The sequence below is a fragment of the Balearica regulorum genome, chromosome 1, assembly GCF_011004875.1.
Source record: "Balearica regulorum gibbericeps isolate bBalReg1 chromosome 1, bBalReg1.pri, whole genome shotgun sequence".
NCBI lineage: Eukaryota > Metazoa > Chordata > Aves > Gruiformes > Gruidae > Balearica > Balearica regulorum.
The window spans coordinates 151,588,842-151,613,968 of NC_046184.1; the positions used below are offsets into that span (position 1 = coordinate 151,588,842).

At 42.3% G+C, this 25,127-nt stretch overlaps 1 protein-coding gene across 1 annotated transcript in view; it reads left to right on the forward strand.

The window, feature by feature from the left end:
* Positions 1 to 25,127, forward strand: part of RASA3 (RAS p21 protein activator 3) — a 143,711-nt gene that overhangs the window by 57,650 nt on the left and 60,934 nt on the right. Inside the window, exon 4 of the mRNA XM_075739171.1 lies at positions 11,733 to 11,827. Within this exon, the coding sequence (XP_075595286.1) occupies positions 11,733 to 11,827 (95 nt within the window). The remainder of the gene's footprint in view (positions 1 to 11,732; positions 11,828 to 25,127) is intronic.

Genomic DNA, 25,127 nt, shown 5'->3' on the forward strand with positions numbered 1-25,127 from the left:
AAGGAATAGCGGCTCTATGTGTGTCTTCAGCTCAGTCTGAAGAGACCTTATCTTGAAGAGGCTTGAGCAAGGGAGGTTTGGAAGAGGTCCCTACTGAAAAAGGTTGGTCAGAGTAGTGCTAGAATAAGCTTTTTTCCACTGAACTGCTCAATTCTACAAATAGGGGCCCTTTGTTTCCATTACAGAGATCGCTTGTTATATTATGTCATCACAAGACACTTCTGCTGAAGAAAATGTGGTTACCCATGCTCATCTACCAATGCACTTTCTCAGAGAAGGGGGTTGGGGGTTGTGTCTTCCATCCAGGGAGACTAATTTTAAGTTCAGATTTTACTGAGCTTGTGAATTTGCCTGTGTTTCCTGTGTGATGTGGTATGTTTAAGACATCTGTTTGCATTGTTTGTTTGGCTAGTTTTGAGGGAGTTTCGAGACAGAGAGAACAAAGTGCATGTGTCAAAATGGTGAGAATTTGGCAAGTAGCTATTTTTTGAAGATGGTTGGCTAGCAGAGTTCCTTTTGAATCACTATTAAGTATTGCCAGAACTTTCTCTTGGTGTTACAGTATTGATTTCCAGGGTGACCGGAGCTCAGAGTAGGCATGCTTTTATTTATTCAAATATGAAATACAAGTTTGTGATGGGAAATTCTTTAACATCTGAAATGCAACTCAATGTGTGACAGATGAGAATGCTCAAGGCACCAAAAGTGGAAGGAGTGGGGCCGAGAAAATGAAAAACAAGAACCCCCTGAAACCTCTGACAGAAACTTCCGAGGAGAACCAAACATTCAGAAACTGGAACACATGTGTAGCAGATACGTTTTGGAACATACTGTAGATTTTGGCATACAGGATGGGAGGATTGTGCAGATAAAGATATCTTTGAGTTTGCATGTTTGTTTATTACATTTGCATTTTCCTAATCATAAATTGCTAAGTCATCTAGGATTTTGTTAGCTAAGCAGATACAACCCTTGAACAACTGTGTCTTGGAAGAATCTTGGGTACTGGTTGAAATGCAAATGTAATGAAGAAATTGCAGAGCTCAGTGGATCTGAAATATGATTTGTCTTTTTCAGATAAAATGTAGCAAATATACAATTACTGTGGAAGTAAACTAGTCTTAAGAAGTTAATTGATATTGTGTGTCTTGACTGTTACTGGCTAGAGTTAGTATACTGATTTATATAGTATGTTGAGATGCTTTGAATAGGAAATGTACTACTGCACATAGTGGTAAATTCCATTTAAAATTAGATTTGTTTCTTTGCAAATGATCAAATAGGAGTAGTAGACCAATTTGTTGGAACATGTGTCTGTATAATACATAGGATAGCTATTTCCATCTAGTTGTTACAATGAGAAAAACATTGAGCAGATGGGGTTAACTTGAAAAACTGTCAATTGGCACCCCTCCAGTAGTAATGGGAAAAAAGACACCTCTGGCTGGATGCAGTAGGAGGAATACTAGGATAGTAGTGCTGCTAAACAAGGCAAATGTAAATATGTGTTCTTTAATGATTATGTTTTGATATTTAGTTTTCAGCTTTTTAGAAATGTTAAATGAGACAAGCTGTGCCAATACAGTGGGACAGAAGGCTTTTCTCACTCTTTAATAATTGAGCTAGATGTAGTGAAGGAAACCATCTCCACAATATGCCCTGAGCTGGTATTCTCCTAGGTGTGTAATGAACAGTTCAGAGTGCCAGGCTGTGAGCTTGAACATATAGATCAGTTAAAAAAACAGGAAATGTGCCACACCAAGTCATTTAACACAGTGCTGGGAGAATAGTTAACATCATATGCCCTTCAGATGACAAGTACACAATTATTTATCTTATACTTACATCACAAACCACGTTTGTTTGTTTTTGTTTTTTTTACCCCAGCACTTCATTTGTTTTGGTGACAGATGTGTGTAACTGACTTGCTAACATCTGTGTTAAGCAAGAACCTGAACAGAACAAAATGCACCCCCTGTGAGGTTCTGAGTGGAAAAAGTAAATTCACTGTATCAAATCTTGGCCCATGTACTGCACTGGGGAGTAAGAACTTTCCTTTGTAAGTTTGTGGTACTCCTGACTTGGGGTGGCTTGGTTGCCGTGCTGATGGGGATGGAATGGTACTGAGTAAAACACAGATGTGAAATGCCTAACTTCTTCAGTGAAGAAGCGGAAAGCCAGAGGGGAGAAGACTAGCAAGTGATTCTGTTAATTAAATTTACTGTAACTTAACTGCTGCAAGTCACCTTCATAGAGGTTATTAGGTGTGTTCTGCAAACAAATCGAAACTCCTGTGGCCATTGTATCCTAGCAGGTTGTAACCGTCTTCCTGCTTAATACTAGATGAGCTGAAGCAAAGTAAGGCAGTAAGACAAATACGCTTTCGAGGGTAGTTAAACTTAGCTGCTCCAGACTGAAGCAAATGAAACTAAATCATAGCTCATGGACACTCTCAAAGAATGAAAACACCCTGGAATTGAAAGTTGTTTGAGGCTTGCATGTTTGAGGTGGCTATGCCTTTGTTAATGACAAATGAGGAGGTGTGTTTGTAGAGTTGCCACCATTTGTTACCAATTATCCAAGCAAACCTTCTACTGTTATTAGGTAACTGTTGCCAAATGTAGCTGAAGCATTGCTTTTTGATTATTTTATAGGTTTAAAAAAAAAAAGAAGAATCATCATCCCTGCTAAACTATTCTTCTTGCTAGCTAAGCAGAGGAAAGATATTCCAATACAGCGTGAAGCAGAGATCAAAATGTTAGTAGAAAATTGTGTTCCTCTGTTTCCTCCATGCCAGCCATGGCTTAGGCAGCAGTCACAACTTGGTTTACTGTTTCCGTGATGTACTGTTGGATGACATGGGAATAATAGCTACACAGTATGGTATAAATATAGCTACTAATAAAATAAAGGAAACAGATGACTCTTTCCCACAATGACAAGTCTCGAGAAGCTATAAACTAGAATTATCCTGAGAAGATTCTCTGCAGTTGCATAGAAAGCCTAAAATAAATACTTTCTGCATAGTGTAAATTGTTAGGATGCACTCTTTTAACATAACAGATGGTCACAAAAGCAGGAAAACAAAGTTGAACTTTCAAAAATACGTATTTTTCCTTTTTCCTCCTGCAAGTACACATATTATAAACAAAACTACTGAGCATAACGTGCTAGAACCTCGACTGTCCTTTTATGCAACCCTCCTCCTTATCAAATGACAGTGTTAATACTATCTGTATTTGGAATATCACCATAGATGCATGGTCCCAGCTTACCTCTGACTGCTTTAGTTTGAGCTGGGCTTTCTGTATTTTCTGTAGTACTTGACTTAGCACTAGCAGATGTTAAACAGTTTGTTTGGTTTATGCCTCATTGAACTAAGCGAAGACACAGACTGTGAAGAAGATGCAGTAGCAGTGGCTTCTGGTGGCAGTACCTGGAAGGGGCTGGCGATGGAGGGGATGAAGGAGATGGTTGTTCAGTGCAGGCAGTGTGCTTAGGGTCTTGGTGCCTACTGTAAGGCAGACGATGGTGACTGCAAGTCTGAATTTTAGGACTGCTCTCCCATTGCAGCCAGCCATGGGCTATACCACCTTTCTCAAATGTATGGACATTTTCAGGGCTCAGAGAGCAGCTGGCAGAGAATTCATACCAGACGTGTGGTTGGGTGGGTATTTTCTTTTTAACAGGAAGGGAGAGTAGAAATTGCCATGTAAGCTAGGCAAGATCTTTAGGACTGAGGCCAGCAAAACTACCCTGACGATAGAGGACAGTCCATGCAATGATGCAGCTTGCTTCTTTTAAGGATAGAAGCTATGTCTTATGCTGGACCTTGTTCTCACCAATAAGGAGGGCCTGGTAGGAGATGTGAAGCTCAAGGGTAGCCTTGGCTGCAGTGACCACGAAATGGTGGAATTCAGGATCCTCGGGGCAGCGAGGAGAGCACTCAGCAAGCTTACTACCCTGGACTTCAGGAGAGCAGCCTTTGGCCTCTTCAGGGATCTACTTGGTAGAATACCACGGGACAAAGCCCTGGAAGGAAGAGGGGCCCAAGACAGCTGGCTAATAGTCAAGGGTCACCTCCTCCAAGCTCAGGAGCCATGCATCCCAACAAAGAGGAAGTCAAGCAAATCCACCAAGAGGCCCCCATGGATGAACAAGGAGCTCCTCGGCAAAGTCAAACAAAAAAAGGAAGCCTACAGAGGGTGGAAGCAAGGGCAGGTAGCCTGGGAAGAATACAGAGAAACTGTCCAAGCAGCCAGGGAGCAGGTTAGGAAAGCCAAAGCCCTGATAGAAATTAGTCTGGCCAGGGATGTCAAGGACAACAAGAAAAGCTTCTATAGGTATGTCAGTGATAAAAGGAGGACGAGGGAAAATGTGGGTCCCCTCTGGAATGAAACGGGTGACCTGGTTACCCAGGATATGGAGAAGGCTGAGGTACTCAATGAGTTCTTTGCCTCAGTCTTCACTGGCAAATCCTTGAGCCACACTGCCCAGGTCGCAGAAGGCAGGGACTGGGAGAATGCAGAACCGCCCACCGTAGGAGAAGATCAGGTTCAAGAATATCTAAGGAACCTGAAGGTGCACAAGTCCATGGGACCTGATGAGTTGCGGGTCCTGAGGGAACTGGTGGATGAAGTGGCCAGGCCACTCGCCATCATATTTGAGAAGTCCTGGCAGTCTGGTGAACTTCCCACCGACTAGAAGAGGGGGAAAATAACCCCCATTTTTAAGAAGGGTAACAAGGAAGACCCAGGGAACTACAGGCTGGTCAGTCTCACCTCCGTGCCTGGCAAGATTATGGAGCAGACCCTCCTGGAGACTATGCTCAGGCACATGGAAAGTAAGGAAGTGACTGGTGACAGCCAAGACAGCTTCACTAAGGGCAAATCGTGCCTGACAAATTTGGTGGCCTTCTATGATGGGGTGACAGCGTTGGTGGATAAGGGAAGAGCAGCTGACGTCATCTACCTGGACTTGTGCAAGGCCTTTGACACTGTACTGCATGACAACCTTGTGTCTAAATTGGAGAGACATGGATTTCATGGATGGACCACTCGGTGGGTAAGGAATTGGCTGGATGGTTGCACTCAAAGAGTTGTGGTCAACAGCTCAATGTCCAAGTGGAGAACAGTGATGAGTGGTGTTCCTCAGGGGTTGATACTGGGACAGGCACTGTTCAACATCTTTGTCAGTGACATGGGCAGTGGGATCAAGTGCACCCTCAGCAAGTTTACCAATGACACCAAGCTGCGTGGTGTGGTTGACACGCTGGAGGGAAGGGATGCCATCCAGAGGGACCCTGACAGGCTGGAGAGGTGGGCCTGTGCGAACCACATGAAGTTCAACAAGGCCAAGTGCAAGGTCCTGCACGTGGGTCGGTGCAATCCCAAGCACGACTATAGGCTGGGCGAGGAATGGGTTGAAAGCAGCCCCGAGGAGAAGGACTTGGGGGTGTTGGTTGATGAGAAGCTCAACATGAGCCGGCAGTGTGTGCTTGCAGCCCAGAAAGCCAACCGTGTCCTGGGCTGCATCAAAAGAAGTGTGACCAGCAGGTTCAGGGAGGTGATCCTGCCCCTCTACTCTGCTCTTGTGAGACCCCACCTGGAGTACTGCATCCAGCTCTGGGGGCCCCATACAGGAGAGACATGGAGCTGTTGGAGAGAGTCCAGAGGAGGGCCACAAAGCTGATCAGAGGCCTGGAGCACCTCTGCTATGAAGACAGGCTGAGAGAGTTGGGGTTGTTCAGCCTGGAGAAAAGAAAGCTCTGGGGAGATCTAACTGCGGCTTACCAGTGGGCCTACAGGAAAGCTGGAGAGGGACTGTTTATGAGGGAGTGTAGTGACAGGACAAGGGGTAATGGCCTTAAGCTGAAGGAGGGTAGACTTAGATTAGATGTTAGGAAGAAATTCTTTACTGTTAGAGTGGTGAGGCACTGGAACAGGTTGCCCAGAGAGGTTGTGGATGCCCCTTCCCTGGAAGTGTTTAAGACCAGGTTGGATGAGGCTTTGGGCAACCTGGTCTAGTGGAGGGTGTCCCTGCCCATGGCAGGGGGGTTGGAACTAGATGATCTTTGAGGTCGCTTCCAACCCAAACCATTCTATGATTCTATGATCTGCAGCCTACTTTTCTCTGCCTTATTATCCAAGATAAATCCTGCTAAGGAAAAAAAAAGTTTTGTGATATTCTTAAAAAAGCCAAACAAAACTGGGGTCATGAATATAGTACACATCAGTACTCTGTATAGGATGCACCGCTGCTGTGTTCTGCCATCGTCACCACTAATTTTTACCCATGGTAGCAGATGATCTAGTAGTGCTTGTGCTTCATGGTGTACTGCATAGGAGCAGGGAGGGAGCCATTCTGCTGCTTTCAAGGCTCTGAAGCTTTATGTTGCCCCTGACTGTCATCCTTACCTTTCTAATCCTCAAGTAGGGAGATAGCTTGTTTCAGTCTTTTTCTGTGTTATGAGAAGGGTGAGTGAATTTGCGCTCTTCTTGAGTAAGGTAGGCATCTAACCTTTTTTGTTTTGAGAAGTTTCTGTACTTCTATTTGATGACAAATAACCTTTCATATAGATAATTACAAAATTTCAGGTAGTCTGGAACAGTAGTGGTGCTTCTTGGTTGGAGATTTCAAGGTAATTACAGTTTCATAATGCTTTCACCACCTAAAACATTGATTAAAATCGATTCTGATTTGTCCTTTGTCTTTCCAGCTATTGAAAGTGACTCTCCTTGTGTACCTTCATATCAGTTATTTTAAATGTATTCACTGATATAGTGTGTCTGTGCACTTAATATACTAGCATGAAGCAACTTCTGAACTAGCTTCCGTGTCCTTTTACTGCCTAATATTGCAGCATGTAGGAGGCAAAGTAATGTGCTCAGAGCAGAGAGAAGACTGAATTAATTAGGCATTTGGGGCCTTTTAACATGTGACTCAGACCTAACCTTTTTCTATAAATTAACTATACTGCAGTCAGTGTTAATGGAGGGTGTTGTATTAAAAATACTACATTATATTGCTTCAGCTCACTTGGCAGCAAAGTTTTCACTGTACAAGTATTCCAAGATAAAGATAATTTAAAGAGAAGATACAAGGGCTCCTGAAATACTCTGGTTTTAGGGTTCTGTAACATAATGGTTGGATGACTTTTCAGGTAGAACCTCGTGCCCTTTTAAAATTACAAACTCCTGTCCTATTGCTGTCTGACTTCTTTTTTGGTAAAGGAATATATCTTCTACTAATCTAGCATCTGGCATAAATATTCACATATCTCAGCTGCGAGGCAAACACTGTGCAAACTGGCAAATGAGTATTAAAAGGTGAGATGTAATCCTCAAACTAGTGCTTAATCCTTTTGTCACCAAGAGGTGATCCAGCCAGAAGGTAGTTGTGACTGGATGGAGAATGCCTGAGCCAAATTATCAACTCCGTTAGTCTTTGTATGGAAATGTTAGAACCTGAATTAACAAGCCCAGGCACGTCCAGGAACAAACAAACTAATGGGCTGCATTGACTTGCCTGGGAAGAGCTTTTGAAACTCCAGTGAGAGATGGGCACTGAGGGTGCGGTGCTTCCATGAACACTGGCAAAGTGGTGAAGCCAGAAATCACTACCCATCCCTGTTGCCTATTTCTGCTCCTGTGCCCAAATTATTACCCTTCTGCTATCTCCTATCTTCTAGCTGTATTAATGTGGCTTGAGTGGGGAAGCCATAAAACAGGTCGGTTGAAATGATATGTGTGTTAAAAATGCCAACAACACCCCAGCATGACCCCTGAAACTTATTTCTTCCTCCCTTCTCCCCTTGAATGTTTATTTCCATTGTTCATTTGTCTGGGTTTTTTTTAGTTTGGATTGGTTTCCTCAACAATTTCAGTACAGCCTGCTGCAGGACCGAGGTGCACGGGTGGGGAAAGTAGGAGGCTTTTAAATCAGTTTGCACCAGGGATAGTAAAGTGGAATTTGCACCCTTAGGACCGTCCAGGCACTAGGTAGTAACTTCATTCATCTGTGAGCTGGCCACATCTTTGAAATAACAGGCTGTTGGTAGATTGTTTTTTCCGTAAAGAGAGATTCACAGAAGGAAGGGGTCAAGTGTGGCATGTCACATGTTTGTTTTGAACACAGGGCTTAGGATTTAAATGTGCCAGCGAAGATCCATTCAGTCTGAACTAGGGGAACATGGGGAAACTGCTGCCATATGGATGAAAAACATGCAGGAGTGTGTGGGGTTTCCCTACTCTCCTCTAGCCTGAGGTCCTGTGAATGTCAGACTTTGGAAAGAAGTTAGTTCAGATGAAAAGAATGCCTCAACCTCATTGTTGCTGGTCTTATTGCTGAGAATCTAACTTTTAAAAATGTAATTTAACTAAGTTTTGAAATAACACCTTACACAGTTCAGCACACTCTGCTGTTCCCTGCCTCCTCCCGTAGAGTGTCTAGAAGCTTAAACAGACCTGGGCTGCACAGCCTGGGGCAGCTCTGAGGAAACCAGCAGGAGCGACTGGGTGCCTCAGGTGCAAGGTTTGGAGTTGCTCACCACCGCCTGGCAGCCACCCAGGTCTTGAGAAAGAGCACGGGACGATGGGCTCAAGTTTGGGAGCATGCTGAAGAACCACAAAGAGGAAAAGATCCTGTAAATGAGTGGTGGTAAACCTTCCTGACCTTGTGTGAGGTTTATCTTCAAGGAGAATTGTAGGCCCTTATCGTGTAGTCTCAGGTCAAATGACAGGTGCCACCAGCTTGTGATTATTGGCCTAGATTTAACCTAGTTCTGGTGAGACTAGAAGTTGTTTGAGCCAGGTCAGACATAGGTCAGATGTAGGTCAGCTAGTGGCAGAGCAGTGACTGTATAGAGGAGGGCAGGACCTGACCATGCTCAGCACCTGCGCTGTGCCTTACGTGGGCCTGGGGGGGAGGAGGAGGAGGAGTGTGGGTTGGGTGAGCATATGGACATGGCCGATGCAGCAAAGAGTTATAAACAGAAATTGTGCAGGGTGCTCCTCTACACAGAGAATTGTTTAATAGAGCAGATCAAACAATCTGCTCTATCAGTAATATACTTTTGTATATGTTTAGACTAGCCAAAGTGGAGGCCCTTTTTTTAGTCTCTGCCCCCCTGTTTTTTTTTCCCCTAGCAGATTTTTCTCCTTTGTGGATCATTTGGTATACAGTAAAAAACCCTGGATTCCAGCCAGCCCAGTCAATAAGTTTCACTCATTAATAAGACTTGCTTGTGTTCAAAGCAAACATTGCTGTTCAAACAGTTTCCTAATCAAAACAGTTGTACCAGCATGTTAACCCTTCTGGAGCTGGAGATGTACCATTGCCTCGAAACACTTTGTGCTGCAATTACATATGACTATGCAGTCAGACCCACCTGGGTTATCTTGTCATCCTTGATGTAGAGAGTAGTGGAACTCCCTGCTGAAAGAGGGGACAGCGATAACACCATTTATGCTACTACATACAGTTACAGATGCTGGTGATATTGTGCTTGAGATTTCCACAAGGACATTCCCTTCATGGGAGGGGACTGCAAATGAGACTGATTGAAAGATACGGGCGACGCTGTTTGGGAAGTGCATGTTACACTGCAGTCGGGTGGAGGATTTCTACAAGAGATTAAAGGGTACAGTGAGGATAGCAAGCAGTGAAAGTAAACAATTTCAAATGAGGTCCAGAGCAATTATTGGAAGGTCATGCATTTAAATGTATTCCTTTTTCAAAATGTTTTAGAGAAACTAGGTTGCCCACCAACTGCTATGGTTGGAGAATAAAAGTAGAAGCTTTGAAAAAACACAGCCATCATTACAGAGATTCTCAGCAGTGTAATTTGGGGTCCTCTGTTCTGTGCAGTTCAGATGTGTTATTTACTCTTTCTGTCATGTTATTTTGTATATATGTGTAATTTAATTATTGCTTTTCTAAGAAGTTTCAAGTTGCTGCTCTGCATATCCAATAAAGAGCCGCGTAATGAATCTACCTCATTAATCTCTAATTTAATGTTTGCCAGGAGATGGATCTGGTAATCTCTAAAGGGCAAGCAGAGGGAGGAGAGCACTGAGGGCAGAATGAGCAAGACTTGGAAGTAATGGGTCCACAGCGCTGTGGAAGCCAGACCAGAAATGCTGGCGGATACTATGGAGGACAGCTGTGGAAGGATGGCAGAGTAGTTTAGAAACTGGGACTGGAAATCTGGAAACTGTCACTAGAAGCAGCCCGAGGGTGACAGAAGAATGCAGCAGCAGCTGCTGCAGCAGGGTACATGGAGCAGCCCAGCAAACAGGAGGGCTGGGTGGAGGCATCCAACAACAGCTAAAGGAAAAGGCCAAAATTTGAGGGAACACTGAGGTGTAGTAACTGGCTGCTGGGACTTTTGTAAGCTTTTAGATTTCAGAAGGGAGAATGCTTTGTGTTTGCCATTTTTTGTAGTCTTCCATCATGTGGAGATTATTTCTTTTTTCTTCATAAATGTGTTCTGTTAACATTTGCTGGAGTAATGTATTACTGACCTCTGGCCAAACTCCATGGGTTTGGGAAGCATTGGAAATCTCTCTCCCACTAAGACTGTGTTCCTTGGTGTATTTTATCCAGCAGGATTTAGTTAAAAAAAAGTCTGTTTCTGTAGCAAAGCAGTGGTTGCAAACTGTATGCAAGCAACTCACTCTAGCAGAGAAAGTCTGCTACCAAACCACGTTGCCAGAAAAACAGCTTTCTTGAGCCTTGTGAACGTCTCTGTCCTGGATTCTTTCATTTTGAACATACTGCTTTGCTCGGTGCCTGGGGAACCACCCAGCCGAAAGCTGCTTTCTGAGGATCACGTGCTCCTCAGGCATGCCATGCTCTGCTTTATATATACAAAGAAGGATGCTTGGAAAATGTTTCATTACCTGTCAGAGTGCTTTACATAATGCCTGAGAGAGACTGGGCAAGATAAAAGTTTCAGCTTTACATATGTATTAGCCCTTAACATATATGTACATCAGTTCACAGCATGGAACTGGCTGCTGTTGCCATAACCACCAAAAGAGCTAATTTGGTAGGGGTAAGAGGGTGTTAAAAAGGTGAGGGGAAAACCTCTACTGTGTGGGGTTTTTTTCTCTGTACAGTCAGGGGTATTACTCGGGTGGCTCTGGGTTGTGGAATGCAAACTCTGCAAGATTTGAGTGAAGGAGATAGGTCAACAGGGCTTCAAAATGCAGATCTGGGAATCTGCTGTGACTTGACATCTCTAGTTGCTGCCCTTCTCCTACAAAAATATATAGTGAAAAGCCTCATCCTAAAACATTGTTAGTAATAACCCTATGCTTGGAACTTTCTTTTGGGATTGTTATAGACATCTGCCTCAAATCTTTCTCCAACAATTTTTGAGCTTTTCCTCTCACAAGGTTAATTGTCATGTCAAAGAAGTAATAATGATATTTTTACTGTAAGCATACTTACAAGCTTATCCACAGAGTCCAGTGCTTCAGTCTGTTAGGTGAGTATGACATTAGGAATTTTAAAGTCTTTCATAATATGAAGTGGAAAAAGCTGCACATCAGAAAGAATTATGTATTGTGTAAAGAAGTATGCCCCAAAGAAATCTTTCCTTGCTCTGAAGCCTTTCTTGAATAGGACAGTCTTTAAATCATTGTTTTAAAACTTGCTTTTGATGGAAATGTACTTTGGGGGAGCTATAGCATGTCTTAAACTCTACTTCTGGTTTGTTTTATTTTCAGGAAAAGTAGCTATACAGAAAGAAGATCTGCAGAAGTATCATAACAGAGACACCTGGTTTCAACTCCAGCATGTTGATGCTGATTCAGAAGTACAGGTGAGATTATCTTGGCAAAGGAGTACTTATAACAGGGCCATGGCAGCTTTATGGGTTCCATGGCTCTAGGACAGACAGGTTGCTTCCCTTCAGAAAGAAAGCATTGCTTATTAGTATGGTTTAGGTTTCAGTGATACTTGCAACTTGTGTGGGTGTAGGGTGAATTACGAGTGTGCGTAAATCAATGGGGCCAGGATTCTGCCTGCAGAAATAATTAAGACTATGTGAACTATCAGGGTCACTGATACAAGGAGGGGTGTGGTTATCTCAAGTATCAAATAACTTCAAAACCCTATAAATAACTGTTGATTCCTTGAGGAGTGGAGCCAGCTCAAAAATAGTATCTGCAGGTACTGTTTTAAATAATTATGTAGGCAGGTTGTCACAGGAATGGCAACAAGTACATCTCACACAAAAAAACCACTCCTTGCCAGATTTCTAGGCCCTGCTTCAAACCACGGGAATGCTGATAGTTGTATCACTTCAGCTCCATTTAGGGTTTGGTACTTTGCAGATATTGGTACACAGTGAGACTCTTTTTTTTCTGTACTTACCCTCTTTTGAAGCAAATTGTATTTTCTATTACAATATTAGGTCTTGTAAAAACAGTCATTATAACAAAGCAAGAAATCAAAACGATGTAGCAGGATATCAAGTCAATATAAATCAGTTACTTTTTTTTCCTTTTTTTTCCTATCAAGTATGTATTACAGGTCATTTTTGAACCACAATGTTTGCTTAGGAGGTCACAGACATGAATGGCTGACCTGTGCAGCAGTCTCCAATAAATGCAAGGGGAAATGCTGCTTAGATACTGCTGCGTGGTAGGGTTGGACATAATGTCTTGACTCCTCAGTCTGCATACAGGTCTGCACATGCCAGGTCATAAAGTGACACTTACAGTACACACTTGTTCCAACATGTAGTGTGGTTCTATGTAGTGAAGCATACATGAAAATACATTCAAGGGTAGGTTTTCTCTTTATTTGGAGAGGCAAATAATACACTGTTGTGTACATGATGCAAAGAAAGTCTCATGACAGCCTGTTCAGTCTGTAACATTCTCTTGTAAAATATCGATCCTCTTTAATGCCACATTTCAATGCCAATAGTGATGGAAAGGCTTTTAACAGCCTTTTAACTTTGAGGTCTGTTCTGTTAACCCTGATCTCCCTTTCTTCTTACCCTAAAGCCTCTTATGACAGTGACTGTAAAACAATAGATTTAGTGTTTATTTCCTGCAGGATATGAAAACTTTCCCTTTGTAATTTATTAGTTGAAGAAGGCCAATATTTGGATAAGCTTCTGCATTGTTTATGTTGTTACAATATTTACACAGAATGAGCTTGTGGAAGCTTTTTAGACCAGGATGCTTTCTAGGACAGCACCTGTAATGTAAGCCATGAACTCATAACAAAAAGGTTTGCAGGCAGCTCTAGCTTTTGGAGAGATGAGGAGCACAATATTTGCTGTAAAGCATGTTCTCTGTTTGTAATTGTTTGTACAGTTTATCACTTGTGCTGTTTTGTATCTTTACAAGAGCCCAACTGTTAAAAGTTTTTTCTGGGCTCCATGATAAGCATTTATTACAACTAGTGTAAATATGAACAGCACTCTGATGATGTTATCCATTTGCTTAGATGTTCCACAGCCTTCATGTTAAGGAGTCTGCAAGAGGGCTCTGTGTTTTCCATAACAGTGGGAGCAGATTTGTAAATATTTTGTACGAATTCTTATGCAAATGAAGGCAGCCAAATGAAGGAGTATTTTTGTGTTTGTATTTTTTTACATTTGTGGTATCACAGTTCTTTTTCTAAACACTTTTTCATTTATAAGAGAAAAAAGAATATTTGTGTTAATGATAAGTACTTACACAACGTTACTCAGTTTTTCTCCAATTTTAAGGAAAATAATTTAAGAAACTGTCAGGTAGTTAACATTTGCAGTGAATCTTGCAAATACTGGTAGTCAAAAAGCACTTTTAATGTGCCAACTATCAGTTCTATCATTGTAGCAGTTGTCCCCATTGGCCACATAATCTAGTGGATAAAACATTGAGCTGTGTTCCAGGGAACTCCTGCATCTTACTTCTGGTTATGTCGGCCAGTGGCCTTAATACTGTTTTCCATGTTGTAGAGCGCTTCACGGCTATTTAGTTATGCATCACAGCAGCACCGTATTGAGGTAAGCTACTGTCACTCCCACACTTTGAATACAGTGAGAAATGAGTGTCAAAAAGAATGTGACTTGGTTGAGGTCATACAGGTCACAGTGAGGAATTAAAAAAAACCCCAACAAGTATCAAAGAGACCAGGTTTCTAATTCTTTCTAGGCTGTGATATGAAAGAAACTGGGTGACAGTGATAATCCTGTATAGGACTTCTCTTTACTATGTGCAAACCCTGAAAATATCCAGGTTTTAAGCAGACTGATCAGCACAGTCAGAAACTGAAAACCAGCTTAAAATCAATGGATTATTGAAATATTAGTGGTCTTGGGTGCCATGATTCTCAGATGCCGAGTTCTGGAACATATTTGGCCTCATTTTTCAGAACAGAAGGACTGATTTGAAATTACGGATAATAACATTTCTGATGTAATAACTGGTATTTTGAGCTGTCTATCTGAAGTTTAATGAATAGAATTTAAAATTTTGTTCTTGACATGGTTTGGACTCACTTGTATGAGTTCCAGAAATGGTACAAATTTTCAAATGGCAGTGCTGTTTTCTGTCTTCATACATAGAGAGGGAATAGCATGTGATGCAGAGATTTCTCTCTTCTAATACAACAAACAAACAGTGTTAATCGAATTTGAGTGCATTTCTTAATATTTTTGTGCTGTTTTCTCACATTTTATTCAGAAACTATAATCCTAAGTATTCTAATGCTGTACAAAACAAGCCTATATATTTAAAAAGAAAAATTAAAATGTGAGTGGTTATATTGTATAACTTCATCTGACATAGTTGCCAAAATAAGGAGGGGATAGGTGACAGCCAACACGGCTTCACTAAGGGCAAATCGTGCCTGACAAACTTGGTGGCCTTCTGTGATGGGGTGACAGCGTTGGTGGATAAGGGAAGAGCAGCTGATGTCATCTACCTGGACTTGTGCAAGGCCTTTGACACTGTACTGCATGACAACCTTGTCTCTAAATTGGAGAGACATGGATTTCATGGATGGACCACTCGGTGGATAAGGAATTGGCTGGATGGTTGCACTCAAAGAGTTGTGGTCAACAGCTCAATGTCCAAGTGGAGAACAGTGATGAGTGGTGTTCCTCAGGGGTTGATACTGGGACGGGCACTGTTCAACATCTTTGTCAGTGACATGGGCAGTGGGATCGAGTGCGCCCTCAGCAAGTTTGCCGATGACACCAAGCTGTGTGGTGCGGTTGACACGCTGGAGGGAAGGGATGCCATCCAGAGGGACCCTGACAGGCTGGAGAGGTGGGCCCGTGCGAACCACACAAAGTTCAACAAGGCCAAGTGCAAGGTCCTGCACGTGGGTCGGCGCAATCCCAAGCACGACTATAGGCTGGGCGAGGAATGGATTGAAAGCAGCCCCGAGGAGAAGGACTTGGGGGTGTTGATTGATGAGAAGCTCAACATGAGCCGGCAGTGTGTGCTTGCAGCCCAGAAAGCCAACCGTGTCCTGGGCTGCATCAAAAGAAGTGTGACCAGCAGGTTCAGGGAGGTGATCCTGCCCCTCTACTCTGCTCTTGTGAGACCCCACCTGGAGTACTGCGTCCAGCTCTGGGGGCCCCATACAGGAGAGACATGGAGCTGTTGGAGGGAGTCCAGAGGAGGGCCACAAAGCTGATCAGAGGCCTGGAGCACCTCTGCTATGAAGACAGGCTGAGAGAGTTGGGGTTGTTCAGCCTGGAGAAAAGAAAGCTCTGGGGAGATCTAACTGCGGCTTACCAGTGGGCCTACAGGAAAGCTGGAGAGGGACTGTTTATGAGGGAGTGTAGTGACAGGACAAGGGGTAATGGCCTTAAGCTGAAGGAGGGTAGACTTAGATTAGATGTTAGGAAGAAATTCTTTACTGTTAGAGTGGTGAGGTAGTGGAACAGGTTGCCCAGAGAGGTTGTGGATGCCCCCTCCCTGGAAGTGTTTAAGACCAGGTTGGATGAGGCTTTGGGCAACCTGGTCTAGTGGAGGGTGTCCCTGCCCATGGCAGGGGGGTTGGAACTAGATGATCTTTGAGGTCGCTTCCAACCTAAACCATTCTATGATTCTATGTTTAGCTTGAGGCTTTGCATTCAGTTTTATGGTTTTCCAATGTTGCTGATTTTTGCTGTCTTATAAAGATGTTTTGTATTGTTGAAGAGTGCAAGGTGAGATTATGACTTGATAAACTTTATGACAGACTAGGATGTTACTGACAGCAGGACTGTGTTAGCTGTCAGCCTACCCAGATATGAGCATTATTGTCAGATGCTTTAATGCCACATCCATTTATTGCTTGACAGCAAGATGTACCAGAGTCTGGCACGATTGCTCATCTTGAAGAAAAAATGAAGGCATTGTCTGTGTCGGCAAAGAGCTGCTAAGAGGCCTCTAATCTCACCATGACTGCTGCTGTTAGGTGTGGCGCACAGTCCCATGCCAAGCGGTGCAGGTGCTGCGCAGCTGCTCAACCCACAGATGCAGATTGGGCATTGCCCACCCACGTGCCCTTTGTGGCTTTAGTTCATCATTTGGTCTAGCAAACTAGCTAGTTGAGGTAATCAGAATAATGAGGTGCACCCAAATTTCCCTTCATCTGAGTGGGTGGGTAACAGTAGCCATCAGAACACAGCGCTGAGTGGTTCAGCAATGGACTTTAATTGCCCCTTAGGGTCGACAGGCTTTTATTCCCTTGGTGAACCAGTGCCCTCACATCTTACTGGCTGGTTTTGCTCTCGCTAGTTTGAAAATACCATGTTGCATAGTCTGCTCTAGTCCTGACAGTGTATACCCCAAATGCTGTTTAGATACAGCCTGGGTGATGAAACAACAGTTGTGCTTTAAGTGGTTAAATTCGAGCTGCCCTGTGGAGAACAAATTATGAAACTCCAGCAAATTGGTATTTGTGTTTTGCATACAAATATGAAATGACATGATTTCTGAATATTTCCTTTTTTAAATATACTAAAACATGTTAAATGCTATCAGGAAGATTTATTATACAGAGTGCTGAATGAAACTTGACAGCAGCCGTTAAATGCATAATTCATGGTTTAACTTTCCAGACTGGAAAACTTGTTCTGAAAGTGTGAAGCTGTAACCAGGTGGGTTTGTGCAGATTTAGTGGAAGGAATTTTAAGTTCGCATCTGATGGAGCCTGCGTGCTCCTCAGTGGCTCAGTTACTGTGCCCAGAGCTAAAAACCCGGTATCTGACAGTACAAGCATTGAGCCATTACTGAAAATGATTTGACTTTGCATTGAAATAGACTATGAACAATCAGGCAGACTCAGCTGGAGGGGAGGGACTAGCAACAGAAGACCCAACTTTCTAAGCTGTTTGAAGTCAATAAGAACATGATGTTGCACACTTTCCATGGGACGTGTCTCTTTTCTATTGGTCACTTGTCTTTCAGGATCTGCTTTATCCTCATTCTCTTGCCTTTTGAGGGCTGGAAGCAAAGATTGCCATGCTATTGTGTGTACATCTCTCTTGATCCATGAATGTTTGCCTTTCCTTCACATGCAGAAGTTTACCCAACAGTAACTGATTCAGCTATTTGCCTGGGGCTGTTGATGACAGATGCTCTTAGTGGTCCATGTGTTCTCAGTGGAATTTAAGCACAAGTGCACATGCAGTCTTTAAAAGGCCTTTCCTGTTTTTGAGTAGTTTTCCCCTTCATTTTTTTTCACAGTAACTGCAGCCCTTCATAGTTCGTCTGCTTTGTGAAGTTTGAGCTTTGCAACCCAAATGTGCTTTGTGCGCATGCAATCAGTGAAGTGGTTAAAGATCCAGAGACATTCTGATTAATATCAAAATGCATCAGCATACTCCAAACCATGTAGTCTGTATATGCCAAAGTGGGGGAGAAAGGCAAGGAGAGTTAGATCATTCTGACATGTTTTCCTGTGCAGGCTCTTGCTTTAAAAGTTCCTCTTTTCAAGTGTGCTTTGAGTTACTTCCTCCACAGCACTGACAAATGGAAATGGTCATGTTTTCTTACAGCTGAGTTCTCTGTATTAAATGACAGAGTGCTTTTCCAAAGGTCTTACGTAAAAGTCATTGTTGGGAGTGAAAAAATCTGACATAAAAACTTGAAAATTGCTTATTTCTCCTTCCTCCTCATAAGAACTTTGATGTGTCTGCAACATATCTATTTGGGTATCAACTTTTAAAAAAACCCAACAACCAAACAAAAACCAAACAAAAAAACCCCCAACACCAGACCATGTAAAGGGCAGATAACTAGCACTGAGGAAGCAAACTCTCTCATATTTTAACCTTTTGTACTCAAAGCTTTGTGCAAAAGATTTACTGATGTTAAGAAGTACTCTCTTCAGACACCAAAAGCCCTTCCTCCTCCTTCCACCACATTAGCATTTTACCTACACAAGCCTTTGACTACTGTTGATTAAACATGCCTGTTCTTGAGTATGGACTGATAGGAATGTGAAGTGAATTCCACATCATTAGTAGAAAACATTACTCTCAGGTATGTTTTGAGAGTACACCTAAAATCCTTTTGTCGTGCTGGAAATCACTACTGGCTCAGAAATGCTGCTTGTCTATTAGCCAGAAGAATATATCCAGGGCACTCTGCCGCTGGTCAGAAAACCTCTCTTCCTTTGTCAGCACCTTCCCATTCAATGCAGAATCTGTATCCCAAGTGTCAGACTTCATGAATGAAATCCTGGCCTTGCCAGGATGGGAGTTTTGCCATCACTTCAGCAGAGCCAAGGTTTTATCACAAGCTTTTGAATTAGCTCTTCTCCATTCAGTCCTGTGTGACAGAGAAGATTATCCCAGATCTGCAGAGGAAGCTGGAAATGTGTGACTCTGTTATTTTTTTTCGCCCTACCTTTGTAATATTGTGGAAGTTGCCACTGTCTCTCCCATATCTGCCTGCTTCCGGTTCTGTGTAAATGAATGCTTTTTATTTATGTGGAGCAGATCGTGTTGAACTGGAATGACTCTGATGCTAATTGTTACTTATCTTCAAACCCATATTCTTAAGAAAAGCTAGGTTAAGCAAATTGTCGTGAGGAGCAACTGTATAGGGCTGTTTCACTCCAATGACTGACAGAATTATCTACTCTATTAAACAGTTCGGAGCATTGCATGCCCACTGTCCAACACTGATATTAACTATCTTTATGTGGGTATTTAAATGCTTCTAGGGTAAAGATGAGTCACTGACACATTTTGTATAACCTACTGTAAGCATGAGTATATGCAAATTGTAAAAAGAAGAAGCTGCTTCCAGGTTTGGTATCAGCTTTCCACCACACACAGGAAATAAATGGGTGTTACCCTCTGTTTTATGAACAGTGGCTTTTAGGTTTCTCTTTTTGAGTTGTTTTGAAAAGAGGGGAACTCTCTGTTTTGATACGGCCGGAAGATGCTCAAGGCTACGTGCCTACCAACAAAATTATTTCAGAAACCTGAATCATCTGTCAACGATGGTAAATAATGTTTGTGATAAATAAAAAGACCAGTTATTGATCAGATCCTGCTTTGTGGCAAGACTTTGTCCCTATGTGAATGTAAGAACATTGTATTCAGACTTACCAGTGCAGAGGGGTAAGATGCTCTATGCGGTTTTGGTCTGTTACTTTAAAAAAGCTAGTTGGTAACATGACATGTGGTAAGGAGCACCCACTGCTGAATAATAAATTTACATTACTTCAAAATAGCATACCTGGATTCTGTATTTGCAGAACACAGTTTGTCTGGGGAAAAGAAAACCAAGTAGCTTTCATTTAGAGTATCTACTTATTGTATCACGTCAAAGTGTTTGAGAGGAAAACAGGACTAATTATAAGGATTTTGACCATATGGAAGTATTCTTCCTTTAGAGAAACAGGAAGACTAACATGCTATTTGAAGGTGTTTGGCATTTACTGAGCAACTCTGACACGCTTGCACATACGGAGACCAAGCAGACATCAGTTCTGCTTTGCCTAGCATTTATGAATCCATGCAGTGTGTTCATTAAAGCTGTTGCACTTTCCTCAGTGATAAATTGGATTTTGTTCCAGATTCTTGTGTGCCTCACCATGGTACAGCAGGCAGGCTGCGATCTGGAGCATGATTCTTAGACCTTTCCCAGTTGCCTGCTGCCCTCTGCTACAAGAAGGAGCAGCTGTTAGACCAGCAAATGCAGACAGCAAACAAACTCTTCTTCCTGCTCTTGAACTCTGCCATTAGGCTGTGACCTTATGTGGGCCTGCTGATAATACTATAGGGCCGGATTTACCTGAAGCAGTAGCTGTACCCTTGGTGTTTCTTCTCCGACTCCCTCATGGGCAGCATTTAGTGAGCCCTTAGAGTTTGGGTCAGTTTTATTGTTTGTTTTTAAGCTTTACCAGTGCCAGAAAGTGACATCTCAGAAAGTTGCTGAAGAGGATTTCAAAGTAGACAGAATCTGTCTAATAAAATTTGCTATGTCCTGAAATAAAATTTGGAAAGGTCAGAGAAAGTAACAGCACAGGTTACCCCATAGTTTGGAATGGTCTGTGTGCAGCACTGAGTTCTTCAAACGCTCCTTTCTCCAGATGACTTGCAGCAAGGGAGAGTAAACCAACACACCAGAGATATCACAGTCCTAAACTTGAGATTCCAAAATAGTGAGGAGCTGGCATTAGTTATGGGCTGTGGTTCATGTCACCTGCTTAGCCTAGTCCTCTCCTACAACCTGTCCCTGTTACATCTCTTTCCTTCTCCCTCCATCCCTTTCCTCAGCACTCCAAGAGCTGGGGCAAGACTGCCTGCAGTCACTCTGTACCAGCAGGAGGAAGAGTATGAAGATGATCATGGAGATGATCAGAGGGCTGGAGCACCTCTCCTGTGAAGACAGGCTGAGAGAGTTGGGGTTGTTCAGCCTGGAGAAGAGAAGGCTCCGGGGAGATCTAATTGTGGCCTTCCAGTACCTGAAGGGGCCTACAAGAAAGACAGAGAGGGACTGTTTACAAGGGTGTGTAGTGAAAGGACAAGAGGTGATGGGTTTAAACTGAAGGAGGGTCGATTTAGATTAGATGTTAGGAAGAAATTCTTCCTTATGAGGGTGGTGAGGCACTAGAACTGGTTCCCCAGAGAGGTTGTGGATGCCCCCTCCCTGGAAGTGTTCAAGGCCAGGTTGGATGGGGCTTTGGGCAACCTGGTCTAGTGGAGGGTGTCCCTCCCCCTGGCAGGGAGGTCAGAACTACATGATCTTTAAGGTCCCTTCCAACCCAAACCATTCTGTGATTCTATAAAGAGCCAAAGATGGATCCCAGTCCCTCTTTCCACACTCCTGCACAATGAGCAGAGTTGAGCTGCAGAGCTGATAAGGCTGGGGAACTGTGCTGGAATAAGGGTCTCCATGAGGGATAAATGTTTGGAAAACTTCCATGCAGGTGCATTCCCACTTTGCAGAGGAAAGTCCCCAGCAAAATTGAGTGGGCTAGTGAGAAGTAGAATGGTGGGTGATCACAAAGCTCTTGTCCAGCAGGTTTAATAATAGACAAATACCTTTTTTAGGAGCTTTTGTGATATCAGCTGTTGTTTAGTAGAAGAGAGAATTACAGTGCTGTGTGAGCCCTGCGTATGAAGGTAATTGACTTGATTTTTAATATTCAAGGAAGCAGATTGTATATTTTACATATTTTTGTTTAAAATTAACAGTGAAGACTTGTTCTTTTCCTTTAATGTTTTTAAAAAGTGAAAGTTTTCTAGAAACTATTTCACACTAACAAGGAGGATGGGGACCTAGTTGATACTTCCTTAAAGATATATGTTATTTAAGAGATTTGGGTAGATTTGGCTCCTGTCTTTTGAACTTAGGCAGACTGTTGGTCTTTTGTGCATTTACTAGAGCCTTAGAGCACAGAAGTTCCTAGTGTTTGTTGGTGCATGTTTGCAACTCTTTCCCTGAGAAACCAGATTGCATCTGTTTTGAATTAGATCAGATGTTGCATCTGAATCGACCCTCAGTCACTGGATCACGTTGTGCGTGTCAGATTCCAGGCCAAAACGTGTGCATGTAACTGCACGCAGAAATGGCTCCCAGTGGTGTCCTGGTGACTTTGCAAATGCTGCCTCTAAGTAAGGCCCACCGCTTGTTCAAGATGCTAAAAGTGCTTGATGCCAGGATAGCAGAACTTTGTCATAATGACTTTAGGATAATCTGTGGTCATGCGTTTTCTTTTCTCCTTCAACATACTATGTTTAAATTAAACCGCAGATTTGCAACTGCTGGAAACATAATACAGATAGGTAGCATTTGTATACTTTTACTCGCTTTAAAACTGTCTTCTGGTGTTTCAGTCCACAGTAACTCACAGCTGCATTCCAAGGAGAAATGAGGTGGTTGGAGACAGGCTTTTCCTGTACCTATAAAAAAAAAAGGACATTGATTCTCTTTGTAAGCTTATGATCAGTTTCAGTTTGTTTTTCAAATAACTGTGTGTGTAGTTCTACCTGTTAGCATTATGAGAATGTTAACAAGACTGGAACTGTATTCTATTATCTTTTAGTCAAGAGGATACTTAACAAGCATAGTATAATTTTTTTTTTCCTCATTTAGGCCCTTTAAAAGTTTTGTTTGTTACTGATTTCCTTTTGAATACTGTCCACTTCCCTACAAGAAGTTCAATCTACTGATGACTTCTTTAATCAAGAACTGAAAAATGGAAGCCTGCTGGCCCCATTATGCGATGTTAGATGTGATTAGGAAGGACGTACAGCCTATGAACCCACCCATCCATATCAGCTGGAGTTTGTGAAAAAGGAAGCGTTCAGCAGTTGAGTTGGCACTCCTTCAGCTTGTTCCTTGAAAATGTCCTGCCCTTCCAAATGTGAAGGGTATGCTAATGAGCATAGCTGCTTCTAGGAACATCCTGAAATATTTTTTTAATGGAAATGTTTTTAGTAATGAATGTATTCTACTTCAAAATTGTCAAACCTCCAGCTTCTCTCAATTTTTTTCTCTGCACTGAAGAGAAAACACCTTTATGGCTAGGACACGGGTCTGGGACTGATCCTAGACTCGATCCTTGGCTCTGCAACAGGGATTCTGTCTGAGCAGCACTGAGCCACCGTGTCAGCTGTAAAACGGGGACAGCGTACTTTTTATACTGCCACATTATCTGATCTTTCCTGCTTGTAAATGCTGTCAATAACTGTGCGCACATAGTACAAGGCTCTTGTTACTATCACAGTAGTTCTTTTGATAATAAAAATAAGAATCTCTGTTATAAATTCTCAGTAAATAAGATAATGGCAACTCCCTGTTTCTGTGGTGTTTAATCCAGTATAGGTGATCAACTGACCTTCTGTTGGTTAGATTAACTGTTGATTTTACGATACTGATTCACTGCATAGTTTTCTGTCTTCCCTTTGAAAAGTGCCTTATCCAGTATTTTATAAACCACCTAATGGCATTGCTCAGGCGTAAATTTGTTTATATGAATCCATAGGTTTTGCCTAATGATATAATTGATTTGGGAAGAAGCATTCTCTTTATGTAGGAGCTGTATTTTCTGTGAATTAAGCCTGCAAATATGTTACTGTAGCCTTATTTTAATGTATTTATGTATTTGAGTTTTTAACTGGAAGCAAGGAGGTGTTCTGGGAATAGTCGTAGGGCTGCCAATCCCAGTGATCCCATGACCTCTGTTTTGCTGTCTGAAGCTTTGAGTCACTTTTTGAGCAGCTGACCATTTTAAAAGTCTTCACAAGAGAAAGATGAGAGCTACAAGAAAAAATGGCTCTAAGCCCAAAGGAAGCAGCGCTGTATTTTTGTACTTAATGTAGTTGGGAAAATGTGTGAAGTACTGCTGACTTAAAAAGATTTTTGCAGCTTAATTTCTAAAGTAGGGAGCACTGGAACTAAGTTTGCATTCAGGCTCACGTAAGTGTACTGGGGCATTCTTTCTTTCCTGAGAGAGGTCAGTCTTGCCTTTAAGATCAGCAGAAATAGTTCAATAAAAACATTATCATACCTTCTTGGTATTTTTCCACACAGGGATATTTTCCCTAGAGTTCCTAAATCTCTGTTCCTGTCTCTTAATTTCTTTAATGCTTGTATTAGTGTTGATTTATCTAGTAAAGCTAATATGCAGGATATCAGTGAAGATGGCAGCAGTGTTTTTACAGGTTCGTAATATAAACTTGTTCTCCAGAGACTTTTGGTTTAGCTCCTGTGATAAAATGTGACCAGTGGAAAAGAGAATAGTGAAGAGTAAGGGAGAATATAGTAAAAATAAAGCCAGAAAACCGTCTTGTTTATCTGGAGCTCTCAGCTGGTTGTGTGCTTTAGCCCTTGTTACACATAAGTGCAATGGGCACTGTAGTGGTACTGGGTCTTAAAGAGGTGAGTCTAGAAATGGCTTTTCTCTGCATTTGTGCAGACAAATCCTTCTTGTATTGATGAGGACAGGCTTCAGTTTAGAAGAAAATGAGAAATGTTGACATTTGTGTATACTGACAGAGTGAAGGAGGGTGCATGTCTTGTTGAAACGGACATGAAGAATCAGGAATCTGACAGCCAAATGCAAAGTTTGAGTTTTGCATTGTTTGGTTTTATTATTTTGTTTAAAATGATGCAAAGGACACCTGGCAGGAGCCATCTTTTTAAACTCCCACACACCTTTGGGTCCTTCCCTGTTCAAAACGTCAGCGAGCTGCCATGATGCCTCTGCAACATGGGCTTTTATACAGCTTGGAGAGGTCTTTTTTTCTTGTTTTCTGGACAGACACCAGTATCATCTGCCACATGTATTTGAAAGGCCTGTGTTACAGCCCTTGGACAGGAAAAACTGCTACTGAATACTAAAGGTATAAGTAGGTGATAGAGGTTTGAGGAGTGAAAGCGTGAAATGCAAGAAAGAGTGAAGCGTGCATTCAAGATGGTGCAGAAAGAATGGTACTGAGAAAGAGGTATACAAGGAAGGGGAGAGATCGACTGTCATAGTAAGAAACAGAATCTCTCATAGGCTTCTTCAGGACAAGTATTCAGGCACTGTCTTTGGTGTTTGTTTATACTGCTAAACGTAAGAGGACCAGGGAATGAGCTTAAACTGAACTTCTTCGTGTCCATGCTACTTAATTGTTACTGCACTCCCTGCTCTGCTTTGGACTGCTCTCGCCA